Source organism: Somniosus microcephalus, chromosome 21 (genome assembly GCF_052327205.1).
Source record: "Somniosus microcephalus isolate GS21.2 chromosome 21, FLI_Smic_1.0, whole genome shotgun sequence".
Taxonomy (NCBI): Eukaryota; Metazoa; Chordata; class Chondrichthyes; order Squaliformes; family Somniosidae; genus Somniosus; species Somniosus microcephalus.
This window is the reverse complement of record NC_141007.1, coordinates 47,469,410-47,487,796: the sequence shown is the minus strand read 5'-3', so window position 1 is coordinate 47,487,796 and position 18,387 is coordinate 47,469,410. Positions and strand designations below refer to the sequence as shown.

Sequence of the window (18,387 nt, the reverse complement as noted above, 5' to 3'; positions counted from 1 at the left end):
CCCCAAAAAAAGACTCGTGTTCTCTATAAGACCGGTGAACAGCATGTTTCCTCCCAAGAGTGATCAAGAACAGCCAACCCAGCTCTTCCTTCATGTTTCCCCACCCAAGAGTGATCAAGAACAGCCAACCCAGCTCTTCCTTCATGTTCCCCCCCCAAGAGTGATCAAGAACAGCCAACCCACCTCTTCCTTCATGTTTCTCCCCCAAGAGTGATCCCAAACCCACTGGCACTTCCCACATCTCAGAACCGCCTGCGACAATGACCACCAAACAAACCAGTGCCACCTCCCTGGTGACCACAGCGCGGTGCTGCTGCTGCTGTGTTGGGACAGGCCGCCGGGTGCCCATTACATCCGATCCTGCAGACGGGCCCGTGTCAAAAATGTAATCGGGACACCGTCTCTCACCGCAAAAAATAAATGCAATAAATTCCTCCCCCCCTCCCCAGGACTGGTTCCAGTGAAGCCGGGCCCAAAGTCGTCTCTTTATTTGAACCTCCTGAGTAGAAGAGATCGCCAGGCCCGAGTGATCTCGGGGAGCCAGGCCCTTTCCCAACGACACCTCCCCACCCCAGAGTGGGGTCACCCTCCTCTCGCACCCCCCCATTCCATCATCCAAAAGCACGACGACCTTGTGCGGGATGAGCTCCCCCCGGCCCAGCCCGGCCGCCTCGGGGCTCTGAGGTGAGGTGAGGGGAGGGAGTGGGTGTGTGTGTGTACGTGCGGGACGTGCTGCCTAGTGTCTGGGCCAGCTGCTCTCTCTCTCTCGGACACCCCCCAGCCCCGGCCCCGGGCTGTGGAGGCGGACATCCCCCCGCCCGGCTCCTTACCTTGACCGTGCTAAAGGATAGAGGGAAAGTTTCATGGTAGTTGTGCTTTGTCCAGTCGTAAGAGTCCCTTAACTCGGGCCGAGCGCTGCGTTTGGCTTCTTTTATTCGTTTTTTAGTTTTGTGATTCATTTCCTAATCTTTAAAGCCGCGGGCTACTGGCACTAAGATCCCTGAGGGAGGAGGGTGGGGGTTTGGGGTGTGTGGTAGAAAAACAAAACGGTGGCCGGCTCCCCCCGCCAGCTTCCTCACTCTCAACAGGCAAACAGACTCGAGGAGGTAAAGAGCAGATTTGCAGAATTTTCACGCCGCGCTCGCCCGCAGCGGTCTGTCAATCAAAGCCCAGAAAGGCAGGCCCGGTGCTGATTGGCCCGTCCGCGGCGTTAAGGCGTGTCTAATTGTCCCACCCGCGACGTTAAAGCGGGTCCGTCCGCGGCATTATGGCGTGTCTTATTGGCCCGTCCGCGGCGTTAGAGCCTGTCTAATTGGCCGGGTTGGCGTGTGTCTCTCTTATGACGTATAAAGAGCCCCGCCCCGCCCCCCACCACATGGTTCCTGCCCCCCCGGCGCCTGCCAGGTCAGAGTTGAAGCCCGTGACGTCATGAGCGCCGGGCCGCCTTCCCGTGCGAAGCGGTTCGTGTTTGTGGCGGAGCCGTCGAGTGCTGGCGGGGAGCGGCTGGAGGTGTTCGTACCCGAGGTGGCAGGCTTTTAAAAAAACAAAAAAAATTGCTTAAGACGCTGTTGGTTCGTTAGATGAGGAAAAGATGAATTCAAATCGCGTTTCCCTCAGTTGACCTGAGCGCCTTCTCCCTCATTGGAGGCCGCGGCCCAGCCTTTGAAGAATAAACCAATGGAAGCCTCCCGCTTTCCGTGGAAAGAAAGACTTGCATTTCTATAGCGCCTTTCACGACCATTGGGCGCCTCAAAGCGCTTTCCAGCCAATTAAGTACTTTTTTTTGAAGTGGAGTCACTGTTGTAATGTAGGAAACATGGCAGCCAATTTACGCACAGCAAGCTCCCACAAACAGCAATGTGATAGTGATCAGATGATTTTTTTTTAGTGATGTTGATTGAGGGATAAATATTGGCCCCAGGGCACCCGAGATGGCTCCCCTGCTATTGGAAATGGTGCCATAGGATCTTTCACGTCCACCTGAGAGAGCAGACGCGGCTTCGGTTTAACGTCTCATCCGAAAGACGGAGTGAGCGCCATTTCAAGCGCCCTCTGTAAATGTGCCGCTCACCACCCCCGCCAGTGGAACTGGGCATCGCACTGGACTTGCTGTGGAGCTGGGAAATGTTCGATGTGACTTTTATTTAGCAGTCAAGAGTGTTGAGCGAAGACTAGATCGGTGCAATGGGTTAGAGCGTGTACTTTCACAATTGGGACCTGACTGCAGATTGAGCTCAGGGTGAGGGGTTGAATTTCTCTCCCCTCTGCGGGCTGTAAAGAAGACACTAGGCCGACACTTCAGTGTGTATCCCGAGGAAATGCTCCATTGTTGAAAATCTCTTTTAGATGAGATAGTAAACCCTCCTGTTCTGGTGGGTGTGAAACGATCCAATCGCATTCTTGAAGATGAGCAGGGAATTGTGTAGTCTCCTAGTTTATGTTCCTCCTTCAGACAACACCCCCAAAACGGATGAATTATCTCGTAAGCCGTTTGTGTAGCTTTGCTCTGTGCAATTTGGTGGCTGCATTTGCCCAAAAAAAACAGCCGTGATTGGCCATTTATTTCATTGCTGTTTGCGGGACCTTGCTGCACGAATGTTGGCTGCCATGTTATCCTCCATTGTAACAGTGATTCCACTTCAAAAGTACTTCTGTGGCTGTGAAGCACTTTGTGACATCCTGAAGTTGTGAAAGGTGCTATATAAATGCAAGTTTTTTCTCTTATAAATTAAAGCTTCTTTCAAATTCTTTAAATATATATTCCTATAACCAATATGCAGAGCTGCTGGAAAAATGCAATTGAGTTCTTATTGCAGAATCTGAAAATTGCCCTTGTCTGCTTCTGGACTTGTCCATTGCTGCTGCTTCTGGCTCCTACCATTTTATTTTTATTAATTCTTGGGATCTGACACGGTCAGCATTTATTGCCCATACCTAATTGCCCTTGAGAAGGTGGTGGTGAGCCGCTGCCTTGAACGCTGCAGTCTGTGTGGAGGAAGGGCTCCCACAAGGTTATTAGGTAGGGAGTTTCAGGATTTTGACCCAGCGCGATGAAGGATATATGTCTAAATCTGGATCGTGTGCGATTTGGATGGGATCTTGGAGGTGACTGTGTTCCCATGCAGTTGCTGTCAGGAGACAGCTGTTGCCCTAGCTATGCTGTGAGTGGGAATTCTTAATCTCAGTAGTTTTGCAGCTGATCCCCAGAGCAGTATTGGCTAGTTGCTGCGACGGGCAAATTGAGGTGGACTGGTTATGTGAACTTAGGGTTGGCTGGGGGGCGGAGCGGAAGGTGGTTGAAGATTGCCACGAACTGTAGGGGAAGGGGGAGAGAAAAAAAGTGTCAAAGTTAGCTGAGGAGGTTGAAGGAGAAGAATGGCAGTGTGAATTGGTAAAGGAGTTGGATTGTTAACAATTTAAAGCAATCAAATTTAGCAATGAAGATTACCAATACATAGTCTCAATAGTCTGCAATTTCTCCAAGAAATGATGAAAAATTGATTTTTGCCATAATCTGCAATTTCCAGTGGTCCTGACAGCCTGATGGTGATTTCCATCCCTATTGAGCATTGTTGCTTTGAAGTGTCACATACGGCTTACACTGAGGCAGTTTCAGCACTGTACCAGTACATAAGAATTTAGAGCATCTGACCTTAGTTATGGGTAGGAATTAAGTTATTGACTATCAGTTAAATGCTGTCTCTTTTAAAAATAAGATTCATATACCACCTTTTTCCGTGCTAACACTTAACGCATTTGTGTTTGATCTGTGAAGTTTTTCATTTTTTTTCTTTTTAAGTAGATTTTATATAGTGGAATTGAAGCATCTGTGTTCTTGGTGTGATCACCTTCAAAAATATTAAAGCTGTATTGTGGTGAAATGTGACTGCCCATCACACAACTGTAATTCATGGGCTTTCTGCATTTCAACTTATCCTCACCTGCCTCATTAATGAAGTGTATCATTGAAACTGATGCAACTGGGGATTCTCCAGTTTTGAAGTTTGCAAAAGGTGGCAGTCTGACCTTTTAAGAGTTGATAAGATGATGCTTAAACATACTGTGGCATAGAGTGACTGGATGTGGGTTTGTGCCCATGATTTATTGTGCTGATTTCTTTGATCTCAGTTTTTCCACAGTAAGGGAGGTTGTAGCAGATGATTGGATGTCTGGGAACTGGACATGTGCACTCTCTTGTGCAGGAACTGGTTTGTGGTTTGATCAGAAATAAAAGACAAAGACATCCATTATGTGCTGGGAGGAGAGAGGAAATTCCTGAGGAATGATTCTATGGTGACTGAATTGAGATCAATTTGCTCAATTTTCTCCCCTCCTCATGCTGTTACTCGTGCTGATGGTGTAGGTGCTGGTTTTGCATTGTACTATAGGATGCACTTACCCACGGATCCATCGGAGAAGCCCCAGTTACATTGCCTTTCTATTTTAGAATCGTCGTACATCATTTTTTTTTCTACGAGTGAATGCTGCTTATTTTGTTTGTTGACTTTATGTGGAACGCAACATTAAAATTGGCAATTGAGAAAGAACATTGTTGGCAAGTAGGGTAAATAAAATAATTTTCTTTTAACAACAGTTAGTAATTTCCTGAAAGATGCATCTGTTTCTTGACATGCAATGTTCTAATATTACTGAATAATAACATATTCCTGCGACAAACCAAGTCATCAGGCAATTTCCATGGCCTTTCCTATCAGCAAAACATATGGAGGAAACTGAATGCCTTGCAGTGTAATCTGATTTTTATTTCCTTAAATTAGTTCCAGTCAGCTTCACAAATGAAAATAAAATTGCAATGTATTACTTCATGAAGCATTCCCTTTATTAATACTTGAAGGGGGGGGGGGAATTTGGAAAGAGTGGGAATTCGGAGAAGAGGGGGAAGGAGTTGCTGCTTTTTGCCTACACTACTTGAGGTGCTTTGTGTTACAGGTAGATATTTAATTACAGTACCCTTAACTTAATCTAGATCAAATAAGTAGACAAGAAGCTAAACTAAGTTACCTAATTAAAAATTTAATTCAATAAAACAAGGTCATATAGGGATGGCAGTGCAAGTGGTGTGCCGCAACTGCAGCATGTGGGAGTTTGTGGAGAGCATTGTGATCCTGGACAACCACGTTTGCATTAAGTGCCTGCATAATGAGGAACTTCAGCTCAGAGTTTTTGAGCTGGAGTCTGAGGTGCAAACATTGCGGGGCATCAGGGAGGGGGAGAGTTACCTGGACACTTTGATCCAGGAGGCAGTCACACCCCTTAGTTTAGGTAGTGGTACAGGTCTGGTTAGTGGTCGGGGACAGGAGGGTGTGACTGCAACTCAGGCAGGTAAGGGGACCCCAGGTGCAGTGCTGGAGGAGCCTCAGCCTTTGCCCTTGTCCAACAGGTATGAGGTTCTTGCTGCCTGTGTGGATGAGGGAAAAGCCTGCAGGATGGATGAGCAAGCTGACCATAGTTCAGGAGACCATTCAAGTGGGGGGAGTGAAAGGGAATGTAGTTGTGGTAGGGGACAGTGTAGTCAGGGGGATCGATGCTGTTCTCTGCAGCCACGGCCGGGAGTTCCAGGGTTAAAGACATCTCCTCGCAGCTGGAGAAGAACTTGGAGGGGGAGGATCCAGTTATCGTGGTCCATGTAGGAACCAACGACATAGGTAGAACAAGGAATGAGGCTCTGCTGAGGGAGTTTGAGGAGCTAGGATCCAAATTAAAAAGCAGAACCTCAAAGGTAATCATCTCTGGATTGTTACCAGAGCCACGCGCAAACTGGCTTAGGGACAAACAGATCAGAGGTTTAAATGCGTGGCTCAAAGGGTGGTGTGGGGGGAAGGGGTTTCAGTTCATGGGGCACTGGCACCAGTACTGGGGAAAGAGAGAGCTGTTCCATTGGGACGGGCTCCACTTAAACCGGGCTGGGACCAGTGTCCTGACGAACCGAATAACTAGGGCACTTGACAGGGCTTTAAACTAATGAAGGGAGGGTGGGACGATTCAGGAAAGAGTAAATTTAAAAGCAGTGAGAAATGTCAAGGCTCTAGAGCAGAGCAGAGTTTTGGGTAAAAATAAGCAGAGTGGGTCAGGAAGGGACAGAGATAGTAACAAAGGGAATAGGGCATCAGTGACGAAGGTGACATCAGGGAAAAATAGAAATAAGTCAAAGCTAAAGGCACTATATCTGAATGCGCGAAGCATTCGCAACAAAATAGTTGAATTAATAGTGCAGATAGAGATGAATAAGTTTGATCTAATAGCCATAACGGAGACGTGGTTGCAAAGTGGCCAAGATTGGGAACTAAATATTCCAGGATACTTAACTTTTAGAAGAGATAGGCAAAATGGAAAAGGAGGAGGGGCAGCCCTGATAATAAAGGATGGGATAAAGACAGTAGAGAGAAAGGATCTTAGCTCCGAAAATCAAGAAGTAGAATCAGTTTGGGTGGAGCTAAGAAACAGCAAGGGGCAGAAAACATTGGTGGGAGTTGTTTATAGACCTCCAAACAGTAGTTTTAATGCAGGGCAGAGTATAAATCAGGAAATTAGAGGTGCATGTAATAAGGGTAATACAGTAATCACGGGGGACTTTAATCTACATATAGACTGGGCAAACCAAATTTACAGTAATAGTGTGGAGGACGAATTCATGGAACGTATGCAAGTTCGTTTTCTAGATCAGTATGTTGAACCAACTAGGGAACAGGCTATTTTAGATCTAGTATTGTGCATAGGGTTCATTAGTAACCTTGTAGTAAAGGGGCCTTTAGGGGAAAGTGACTATAATATGATAGAATTTTATATTGAGTTTGAAAGTGATTTAGTTAAATCCGAAACTAGGGTCTTAAATCTAAACAAAGCAAACTGCAGGTATGAGGGGCGAGTTGGCTACGGTAGATTGGGAAACTACATTAAAAGGTATGACGGCAGACAAGCAATGGCTAGCATTTAAAGAATTAATACATAAAGGAATGTATATTTGTTGTAAATTAAGGCACAAAAGCCCCACAGGAAAAATGGTCCAACCGTGGTTAACAGGAGAAGTTAAAGATAGTATTAGATCAAAGGAAGAGGCTTATAATGTTGTCAAAAAGAGCAGTAAGCCTGAGGATTGGGAGGATTTTAGAATTCAGCAAAGGAGGACCAAGAAATTGATAAAGGGAAAATAGAATATGAGAGTAAACTAGTGAGAAACATAAAAACAGACTGTAAAAGCTTCTATAGGTATGTAAAAAGGAAAAGATTCGTGAAAGTAAATGTGGGTCCCTTACAGGCTGAGACAGGAGAAATTATAATGGGGAATAAGGAAATGGCAGAGAAATTAAACAAATACTTTGTATCTGTCTTCACGGAAGAAGATGCAAAAATCTTCCCGGAAATAGTAGTGAACCAAGGCTCGAGCCAGAATGAGGAACTGAAAGAAATTAGTATTAGTAAAAAAATAGTACTGGAGAAATTAATGGCACTGAAAGCCGATAAATCCCCTGGACCTGATGGCTTACATCCACATCCATAAATGTGAAGTTATCCACTTTGGTAGAAAAAACAGAAAGGCAGAGTATTTCCTAAATGGTGAAAGATTGGGGAATGCAGATGCTCAAAGGGACCAAGGTATCCTTGCACAGGAAACTTTGGTTTATCCGGAGGTTATATGTCCGGAATACTCGATCTAATGGCAAAAATCAGGAGCAGTTTTCTATAAGTTTTTTAGTTCTCGTTGCTTTTTTTTCCCCAGTCAGGCATTGCAAGGTCTGTAGCTATAGCAACAGCTTCAGCTAGAGACGCTTGCAGCTGCAGCCGACTGTTTTGAAGCTGTTGCTAAGCAACAGGGTTTGTTGATTCACACGGAGCTTTTCAGTTCCGTATGTTTCAACATTAACGCTGGTATGTCCGGCACTTTTGATGGTACGGCACCAGCTCGGTCCCGTCAGTGCCGGATATCAGAAAGTTTCCTGTACGTGAGTCACTGAAAGTGAAAGTGCAGATGCAGCAAGCCATTAGGAAGGCAAATGGTATGCTGGCCTTCATTACAAGAGGATTTGAGTAAAGAAGTATTACTCCAATTATATAGGGCCTTGGTGAGACCACACCTGGGGTACTGTGTACAATTTTGGTCTCCTTACCTAAGGAAGGATATACTTGCCATAGAGGGAGTGCAAAAAAGGTTCACGAGATTGATTCCTGGGATGGCGGGACTGTCGTATGAGAAGAGATTGAGTAAACTAGGCCTGTATTCTCTTGAATTCAGAAGAATGAGAGGGGATTTCATTGAAGCATACAAAATTATTATAGGGCTTGATAGGGTGGATGCTGGGAGGATGTTTCCCTTGGCTGGGGAGTCTAGAACCAGGGGCCACAGCCTCAGGATAAAGGGTAGGCCATTCAGGACTGAGATGAGAAGACATTTCTTCACACAGAGGGTGGTGAATCTTTGGAATTCTCTACCCCAGAGGGCTGTGGAGGCTCAGTCATTGGGTATATTCAAAACAGAAGTCGATAGATTTCTGACTAGTAAGGGCATCAAGGGGTATGGCGATAGGGCCGGTGAATGGAGTTGAGGCAGAAGATCAGTCATGATCTCATTGAATGGCGGAACAGGCTCGAAGAGCCGAATGGCCTACTCCCGCTCCTATTTCTTATGTTCTTATCCTAGGGTTTTGAAAGAGTTGCCTATAGAGATAGTGGATGCATTAGTTGTCATTTTCCAGAATTCCATAGATTCTAGAACGGTTCCCGTGGATTGGAAGGTAGCAAATGTAACCCCACTATATAAGAAAGGTGGGAGAGAGAAAATGGGGAACTACAGACCAGTTAGCCTGACATCAGTAGTAGAGAAAATGCTAGAATCTATTATTAAGGACATGGTAACAGGGCACTTAGAAAATAATAATAGGATTGGGCACAGTCAACACGGATTTATGAAAGGGAAATCGTGTTTGGCAAATAAGTTCGAGTTTTCTGAGGTTGTAACTGGCAGAATAGAGAAGGGGGAACCAGTGGATGTGGTGTATTTGGATTTTCAGAAGGCATTCGATAAGGTGCCACACAAGAGGTTATTGAACAAAATTAGGGCTCATGGGATTGAGGATAATATTACTAGCATAGATTGAGGATTAGTTAATGGACAGAAAACAGAGAGTAGGAATAAACGGATCATTTTCGGGTTGCAGGTTGTAACTAGTGGGGTACCGCAAGGCTCAGTGCTTGGGCCTCAGCTATTCACAATCTACATCAATGATTTGGATGTAATATATCCAAGTTTGCTGATGATACAAAGCTGGGTGGGAATGTATGTTGTGAGGAGGATGCAAGGAGGCTTCAAGGGGATATAGACAGGCTAAGTGAGTGGGCAAGAACATGGCAAATGGAATATAATGTGGAGAAATGTGAAGTTAGCCATTTTGGTAGGAAAAATAGAAAAGTAGAGTATTTTTTAAATGGTGGGAGGTTGGGAAATGTTGGTGTTCAGAGGGACCTGGGTGTCCTTGCACACGAATCACTGAAAGTTAACATGCAGGTACAGCAAGCAATTAGGAAAACAAATGGTATGTTGGCCTTTATTACAAGAGGATTTGAGTATAGGAGTAAAGATGTCATACTGGAATTATATAGGGCCCTGGTGAGACCACACCTGGAGTATTGTGTACAGTTTTGGTCTCCTTATCTAAGGAAGGATATACTTGCCATCGAGGGAGTACAACAGTAGTTTGCAAGGACAGAAGGATCATTTCTTACAGGGCTTGACAGGGTAGATGCAGGGAGGATGTTTCCCCTGGGTGGGGAGTCTAGAACCAGGGGTCACAGTCTCAGAATAAGGGGTCGGCCATTTAGGACTGAGATGAGGAGAAATGTCTTCACTCAGAGGGTGGTGAATCTTTGGAATTCTCTACCCCAGAGGACAGTGGAGGCTCAGTCGTTGAGTATATTCAAGACAGAGATTGATAGATTTTTGAATATTAAGGGAATCAAAGGATATGGAGATAGTGCAGGAAAGTGGAGATGAGGTAGAAGATCAGCTATGAATTTATTGAATGGCGGAGCACGCTCGAAGCGTCAAATGGCCGACTCCAGCTCCTATTTCTTATGTGTGGTTAGTTCTTAATTTAGGAGGCTACATATATATTCAAAAAGGTAAAACAATGCTAATTAGACATCAACTACACGTTATTTGTGATTGTAAAGCTGTGTTTGTACAATTCCATGAATATTATAAAAACCTTAAACAATCTGATTATATAATAAGCCAGAACTGGGGAGTAAATCATTTGGAATAATTGAGTTGTTGCGATTCATTGATGGAGGTACTGTAAAACTTTGTTGCTACTTGTGAAAGATGGCTTAATGAAGAAAAACAAGTAAAGGAAACTGCAATTTGGCATTCTGAAGCAATATGTTTGATTGGACCGAATATTCTGGCCTTTCCCCTGCTCTTCTTTAAAGAGTGCTGTGGGATCTTTTACATCTACCCGAGAGGGCGGATGGGGCATCGGTTTAACGTTTCATCTGAAAGACGGCATCCCTGACAGTGCAGCACCTCCTCAGTACTGCACCGAAGTGTCAATATTCTCAAGTCTCTAGAGTTGGGCTTGAATCTAATGACGTTCTGACCCAGAGGTGAGAGTGCTAACACTGAACCAAGGCTGACTGAGCCAATTCATTTGTTTTGAAGCGTAATTACAAACAGACAATTTGTACTCAAGATCCCATAACTGGCAGTGAGAACAATGATCCTTCTGTCCTTGCCAACTACAGTCCCATCTCCAACCCCCCGCTCCTTTCCAAAGTCCTTGAACGTGTTATCGCCTCCCAAATCCGTGCCTATCTTTCCCACAGCTCCATGTTTGAACCTCTCCAATCTGGTTTCCGGCCCTGCCATAGCGCTGAAACGGCGCTAATCAAAGTCACAAATGACATCCTCTGTGACTGTGGTGCACTATCCCTCCTCATCCTTCTCAACCTGCCTGCAACTTTTGACACGGTTGGCCACACCTTCCTCCTTCAATGTCTCTCCTCCATTGTCCAGCAAAGTGGGACTGCTCTCGCCTGGTTCCGTTCTCACCTATCCATCCAGTCGTAGCCAGAGAATCTCCTGCAATCGCTTGTTTCCGCCCTCGCGCAGTTACCTCTGGAGTCTTCTGGCTCTGGTTCCGTTCTCCAGCCACCGATTCCATCCCTCTCTCTAACCTCCTCCAGCCCTACAATCCTCCGAGAACTCTGCGTTCCTCCAAACCTGGCCTCTTGTGCATCCCCCATTCCTTCAGCCATCTAGGCCCTAAGCTCTGGAATTCCTTCCACAAACTCCTTTGCCTCTCCACCTCGCTGTCCTCTAAGAGGCTCCTGAAAACCGATCTCTTTGACCAAAGGTTTGGTCTCCCTCTTTGACTTGTCAGTTTTTGTCTGATTACGCTCCTGTGAAGTGTCTTGGGATGTTTTACCACGTTAAAGGTGTTATATAAATGCAAATTGTTGTTGTTTCTTCAGATACTGGATCCCCAATATGGGATGTACATATGGCCAAGTGCTGTGGTTCTGGCTCAATACGTGTGGTTTTACAAAAGTTCAGTAAGAGGAAAGACCATTTTAGAGGTAAAATAAATTAACTTTATTTTGATTATATAATAGTATTTCATGCACAGGCAGAAAATAGGTTGAAACTTCTGAGATAATGACAGTTAACCTAGCAGGCTGATTTGTTGGACTATTCCATGTGCGTTTTGCTACATAATAGGATCAGTGTGAAAAGAAAGTGCCCTCTGCTGGTCAAGGCTGAAGTGTCTTTTAAAGACTAAATCTACAGAATAAAAAATGTTATTAATATGAGAAATTTATTTACTAATTTTCTACTAAAATGTTGGCAAACTGGCCAGTTTCACAAAAAATTTAAGTAAGTATGGCCTGTTGATATTTTTTTAAAAGTATGCCAGTTGCATTAATTTTTCATGTCTTTATCCAATGCTCGAGCAAGGTTGCATTGGAATTCTTCAAATTTAAAGTACATATTAACTTTTTTTAATTAAAGTATTGAATGTTTATTTTAAAAGTAATGCGTGCAGATTTTCCCCAAAAAGATTACTTCTCTGGCATTTGTTATTGTTATTTGATTTAAGGTGATTGGCAAAAGAGCCAAAGGCGACATGAGGAAAAACTTTTTTACACATCGAGTGGTTAGGATCTGGAATGCACTGCCTGAAAGGGTGGTGGAGGCAGACTCAATCGTGACTTTCAAAAGAAAATTGGATAAGTACCTGAAGGAAAGAAATTTGCAGGGTTCCGGGGAAAGGGCGGGGGAGTGGGACTAGCTGAAGTGCTCTTGCAGAGAGCCGGCATAGGCTCGACGGGCTGAATGGCCTCCTCCTGTGCTGTAACCATTCTATGATTGCTCAGCCTGCTAGGTTAATTGACATTTCTAAAAGATTTATGATTCAATTTGCAAGTAAAAAGCAGCAATACTTTTAAATCACAGTAAATTGGATATTTATTGTATTCATATTAATAGGTAAATTTATTTTATCATTAGGCAATGGTGCAAGAATTAATTGTTTGCTTTTTCAATCAGATTGGAGCTGGTGCAAGCTTACCTGGTATAGTGGCAGCAAAATGTGGTGCCAAAGTAATTTTATCCGATGGTGCAGAGCTTCAGAATTGCTTGGACAACTGTCGTCGAAGTTGTCAGATTAATAACCTTGAAGATGTGCCTGTCATCGGTTTAACCTGGGGGCAAATATCTCCTGATCTAGTGCTGTTGCCACAGATCGACGTCATTCTGGGATCTGATGTGTTTTATGAGCCCGAGGGTAAAGATTTAAAGTTTACAAAACCTATTCTATACTGCTGTGCCAGGATAGAAAGATATATTGTATTGTTTATTTTATTCTCTACTGACTGAATAATGGATTTTTTTTTACAACTTATGATATATTTGTCCCAAGAGGAAAAAAACACAAAGAATTCCACTGCCTAAAACATAACTTGGGTGTTTAGTAACACGATTGGGTGTTGTTAATTTTAGTAGGAAGTTAAGCTTCTGCTTCATGGTTAACTGCAATGACTAACAACATTCCTTGGGGCTTTAGAGGGAAAATGAAAAGGAATCGATGCCAAGCTATGGTGGGAGAGTTAGGAGAGGCGACTGAAAGTGAGGTAGTTGAAGGAGAAGGTCCCAAAGAAATAGGCTGAAGTGGAATTTGAAGATAATGTGGTTTTGAAGAGGAGTTAGCTTTTCCAACCACCGCCTCATCCATCTGTTCCATTGCTCCTGAGCCTGGCAATGAGGAACCATTTTCCCTGCTCTGCATTGCCCTCAAGAACAACACCCTCACCTTGCACTACCTCATCATAGATGAATCTATTGACATCCTGGCCATGAATGAAACCTGGCTGATGGGCGATGACTTCTTATCCCTCACTGAAGAATAGCTGCCTGGCCCTGCTTGCCACAAAATAGTGTAATAGTGATACACTTTGCTTCTGAAATGCTGGTAATTGTGTGACATCCTTAATGCTGTTACGAGTGTAGTAATAAATCCTGAAACAAAAGGATGCAACTTTCTACACTCAAAATATAAAATATGGTATACATTTTTTTATTGTCCCAAAGATATGGGGCTTGGGATCAGCTCACTCAGCATCAACCGGGGATTGAACCCAAGATATTCTTGGCCTCTATGGCACAGCTACCCTCGTCAACAAGCTGAATAATTGGAGTAGATTTGTGTGATGTTAGGCATTTTATCAATGTAATACTTTTGCATCTTATTCTTACTGAAATGTGCTGTTTAAACTTACCACAAAATCCAGTTTAAAGTAGCACCTCGTTATAACTTAGGAAACGTTGCGTGTAGGTTATGTCTGCGGCTGGAACATTTAAGATGACTAACACACCACTTTTTGTGCTAAATCTCACATTGTTAAGGTTTTATACTTTGTTTATAATTCTTATTGAATGTGAATAAATAGGAAAATATATGCAAAGTTTTAAATTTCCTCTTTAATTGATCTTTCTATAGACTTTGAGGATATATTAACAACTATTTTCTACCTCCTACAAAAAAATCCACATGCACTTTTCTGGACCACTTATCAGGAACGTAGGTGAGTTTTTCACTGTTTGATTGTGTCGGAACAGCATTAAAAAATTTTTTTTAATTATACTATTTGCATGTTTGACTAAAACACAATATTTCCATATGTAATGAGAATTTTCAACTGATAATGAAGTGACTATTTCAACCTAATAGCAAAGCCACTTCAGATTTATGAAATTCAGCCTTGCCAGTCTTAGTTGGCATTTGCATTCATTCTTCTCTCGGTGTGTTATTTCCATCGCTCATTATCAGGTCATCTGTTAGATGAAAAGTGGGGAGAAGGGAGGAACTGCCCTCCTATAGCTGAAATGCAACAAGCTCCATAACTCTTTCAGCAACTGTATGTTGGAGATCTATAAATTCAAGAAAAACTTGCATTTATACAGCGCTTTCCACTCCCCAAAATGTTTGACAACCAATCAAGTACTTTTAAAGTGTACTTACCTTGCTGTTGTAAGGTAGGTAAACACGGTAGCTAATTTGCACAAAGTGTTTTTAGTACCAATCTGTAACCATACTGAAACAATACTGTAATTGTGATAATATCCATTCATTATTCTCAATATTTCTCTACATGATCCTTCAGTAAGCCAAATAGCTGTAGGTCTATTTGTGTGAAATACAGATTAATCGTGTTGTACTGCTGGATGATGCCATAAATGTTGTACGAGACCAAGAATATGAGGTACATTGCCACTGACCGAAATTTTCCATTGGTCGACTGTATTTATATTTTAACACTAGTTGATCTGCCATGGCGTTGCACACTGGCAGACAAGACAATGGGCAGTATTCAGCTCAAGCAGGGTAAAAATGCTAAGGGATGGGGAGGGAGGTGATAGGGTGAATCCTCTAGCAGGCACATTTTAAAAGTTTTTTATTAAAAGAAAGTTATTTAATAAAAAAACTGACTAGTGTACACCAATGAAACTAATAACTGGTTCAGTATAGTTTTTTTTTTTAAAGTAATTTTCAGTGATTTTAAATCGGATTACTCACAGGTGGAAAACTGGACATCCTGAGTAAAGATGCTTATTTTTGCTGAGAAAACAATTTTCAGCTGTTAATAAAACTGCACCAGGTTACCACTCTTAAATACATCAAGGAATACTTTTTAATGGAAAGAAAAAAGTAAATGATTACTTTCTATTATGCTGCCCGATTCTGCAGGTTCGTGGAAGATTTTACATTTGTGATTATGCAGATATATTTTAGCCCAAACTTCTAGCCTAACCAACCAGAGCAATTTCAAGTGCATTTTTCTGATTGTGCCCAAAGTGGAAATTATCCCGTGCAATTCACTCATTTGAATTTCTATAACTGGGCTATTATAATTTTAAACTGTCGTTCACTTCTCGTTTACATTTCTTGCTCCATCTCTCTAATGTCTTTTACTTGCAAGTTTTGATCTTGGCAAGTTGTCTCAATTTGTTTTTCTGTACCATATTGTTAGTTTATCTGCCAAGGACCATACCCTACTTCTTTAACAGGATCTACTCCCATTATTCTTGTCCTTATGCACTCCAGTAGTATATTAAGGCCTGATCATTATTCTGATGGTGATCTCTACCCAACATGATATTACATTTACAGCCTTACTATGCCTATTAACTTCACTGTATTTATTCAAACAAATGAGAGTGATCCACCCCAGTTTGGATTATGTAAGCAATCCGTCTAATCTTGCTGTAAGAATTTTCTTTATACTGTAGTTTCTGAATAATTTATTATCTCTTCCAGTGCTGATTGGTCAATTGAAGCATTGCTATACAAGTGGAATTTGAAGTGTGTTCACATTCGACTAGAAACATTTAATGCCGAGGAAGAACAGCTTGCTGGGTCAAATCTGCCTGGAAGTCACACTGTTCACATGATGGTTATCACCTTAAGGACTAACATTCCCGTAGTAACCTAAAGCTGGTCCAGTGGCAAAGATGCTTTTCTCGCAGTGAACATTTTAGAAAGACTACAACTTCCACTACTGCTAACATCATGTTTTCCATCCAAAATCAATTACTTGCACAGGGTCATTTTTAAGGAAGATTTCTGTTTTGTATCAATCAAAATAAAAACTTGAAAGGGTGTACTTCAAATTGCTTGTGCTTATCTATCAGCCTGCTTCAAATCAAAATTTAGATATTTTCAACTGTACTTTTTTTTTTAAAAGTAGAGGATGATGCTGGACTTTTTTATTTTATTTGCAGTTGTGTTCTAAATATTCCAGTTTGTAAAAGATGCCATGAATAAGTGAAAAATGTACAACATAAACATTTCATTGCAGAGTACAGTTCTGATGTTGAAAGGATTTGTCTATCAAGGAATAAAAAAGTGTAGAATGGTGTGGCTTAAAATCTTCTGATAAATACATTGGACTTGAAATTGCGGTCAGAGGCTTCCCGGTGGGCAAATGCCTCCGAACCGCAAGTAAAATCCGTACTTACCCTATGGCCCCAGACCTACGAAGACTCGTGCACCTGGGCTTGCAGGCATATGCCTGCGTAAAGGCCCACCTATCCCAGGGGCACATGCAGTTCGCAAGCATCCCCAGGATCACGTGGGCTGACCCAATCAATCAAAAAGGGGATTCCCATTCTGTGTATGGGGATTCCATTTAGGTACAGAATCCCCATAAGTATAATAGAAATCACATTAAAAAAAATACATTTTCTCACAACCTGAATAAAAATAAATTGTTAAAAAAATTAAAATACAACTTAAATATTTAAAAAAATTAACATTTTAAGGGGCCAAAAATTAACTAATTTTAAAGGTTTTCAAATGTTCAAATGATTTTTAAAAATTAATTTTATTTTAACCATTACGCCAGTCAAAGGGGCTTATGCCCGCTTTTACCAAGCGTAAGGGTTTTGTGGGTATTCGCCGGGAAGTAGTTGGACAAATAGCCCAATCCTGCGCCAGCCAATGTCCATTTCCTGCGCATTCGTACGATGTTAAGCTGAAACTTGACAAATCGCAAGTTCCAGGTTTTCATGCACGCACATCACGTGCGGAAACCCAGAACTTGCGGGGCACTTACAGCGCACGTGCATACGGTGTGCGTACAGTCATAGGCCCTGGAAAATCCAGGCCAATAAACTTTAAAACCACTAATCCTTTTCTTTGTGTTTGAAATAGAGTATCCCAAAATGTCTTTATAGCACCCAGCAGTTGCTTCTACCTCCTCTCTGAATTCAGGTAGATTGGGTTAATACATATATAAAATACATATGTAGCCCTTTACCATAATCCTGCAAATCTTACATTTCTAGACAATGGTCATGGACTTGCAACCTCTTGTCCAGTGTTCTCTCCCGGACTGGCTGGCTTCCAGTCAATCAGGCTGACTTCTGGGCGGGGAAACTGTTCATGACATCATACATATGCCATGGAGTTAAAAGTCCACAGCGTGAAAGCTGTGGTTTACTGAGCCCCCCCCGGGGCGGGTTACCAGGTAAAACTTCCAGCCCATGTGTTTGAACACTGTATTTTGTTGTCAAAAAGCATTCTTTAAACAATTTAGCTAGTTCTACATTATATTAAAGTCCAGACATTTAACAAATGCACTGTTACTTAAGACTTTTAGAAACATTCTTTATTACAAGATTTACTAAATGTAAACAATTGAATTTCAGTCACTGCTGAAGCCCACTTTGGGAGAAGTTCTAGTGCTCTAATCCCGCATTTATCATTTCATGATTAAGAATTAATAAGAATCTTTTGTAAATTTGGAAAACCTAGTAAATTGTTTTTAAACATTTCTTTTGGTTAACCTTCCAGTATCCAAATTTATACAACACACATAACTTTTTATAGCACTTTCAGCATTTTAAGAGCACAACTTGCCACTTTATGAATACAGCCAGACTCTAAATATTAAGGCTTTCTGCAACAGGTCACCAGAGACCAACCGCAAAAGTAGCTAATTATTGCAGCGGACATTATTAATTTTTATATTTAAAACATCCAATGCCTAATTAGTTTGATATTCAGTAAGTATTCCAAGTTGTATGATTTTAATTTGGCTAGAACTTTTACACTGTCTTAATTTCAATTAATGTTTTCCAGTTAGTTATTCAGTTCTATTTGAATAATTTGTACTTTGGAAATATCTACATCCTTAGACTTTTGTGATGCATGAGGTAAAACCAGTATAAAAAGAACTGCTGGATTGAACTTGCTGGTTGAATTTTTGCATGCTGAACAATAATTAAAAAGGTTCCTTCCTGACAAGGCAACTACTTATTTTGCAAACTATGGTTAAATTAACTCAATAACATACTTAGCTCAAACGTATATGGTT

General features: G+C 42.1%; 2 protein-coding genes across 5 annotated transcripts in view; one reads left to right on the top strand and one right to left on the bottom strand.

Moving 5' to 3' along the window:
* Positions 1-1,142, bottom strand: part of jmjd6 (jumonji domain containing 6, arginine demethylase and lysine hydroxylase) — a 24,856-nt gene extending 23,714 nt beyond the window's left edge. The window contains exon 1 of one of the 3 annotated variants that reach the window (XM_085963557.1): positions 831-1,142. In XM_085963557.1, the coding sequence (XP_085819683.1) occupies positions 831-959 (129 nt within the window). In that variant the 5' untranslated portion in view covers positions 960-1,142. Of the gene's footprint in view, positions 1-183; positions 417-830 lie in introns of those variants that run through there. The other 2 variants (XM_085963558.1, XM_085963559.1) reach the window with 2 other exon arrangements.
* Positions 539-18,387, top strand: mettl23 (methyltransferase 23, arginine). Of its 2 annotated transcripts, none has more exons than XM_085963561.1 (5): positions 539-684; positions 11,485-11,589; positions 12,560-12,797; positions 14,010-14,094; positions 15,828-18,387. In XM_085963561.1, the coding sequence occupies exons 2-5, from the start codon at positions 11,506-11,508 to the stop codon at positions 16,000-16,002; spliced, it is 582 nt and encodes a 193-aa protein (XP_085819687.1). In that variant the 5' UTR covers positions 539-684; positions 11,485-11,505; the 3' UTR covers positions 16,003-18,387. The 2 variants fall into 2 exon arrangements, with proteins under 2 accessions (XP_085819687.1, XP_085819686.1); XM_085963560.1 differs by lacking the exon at positions 539-684 and adding an exon at positions 1,408-1,524 and having other exon boundaries at positions 15,828-18,384.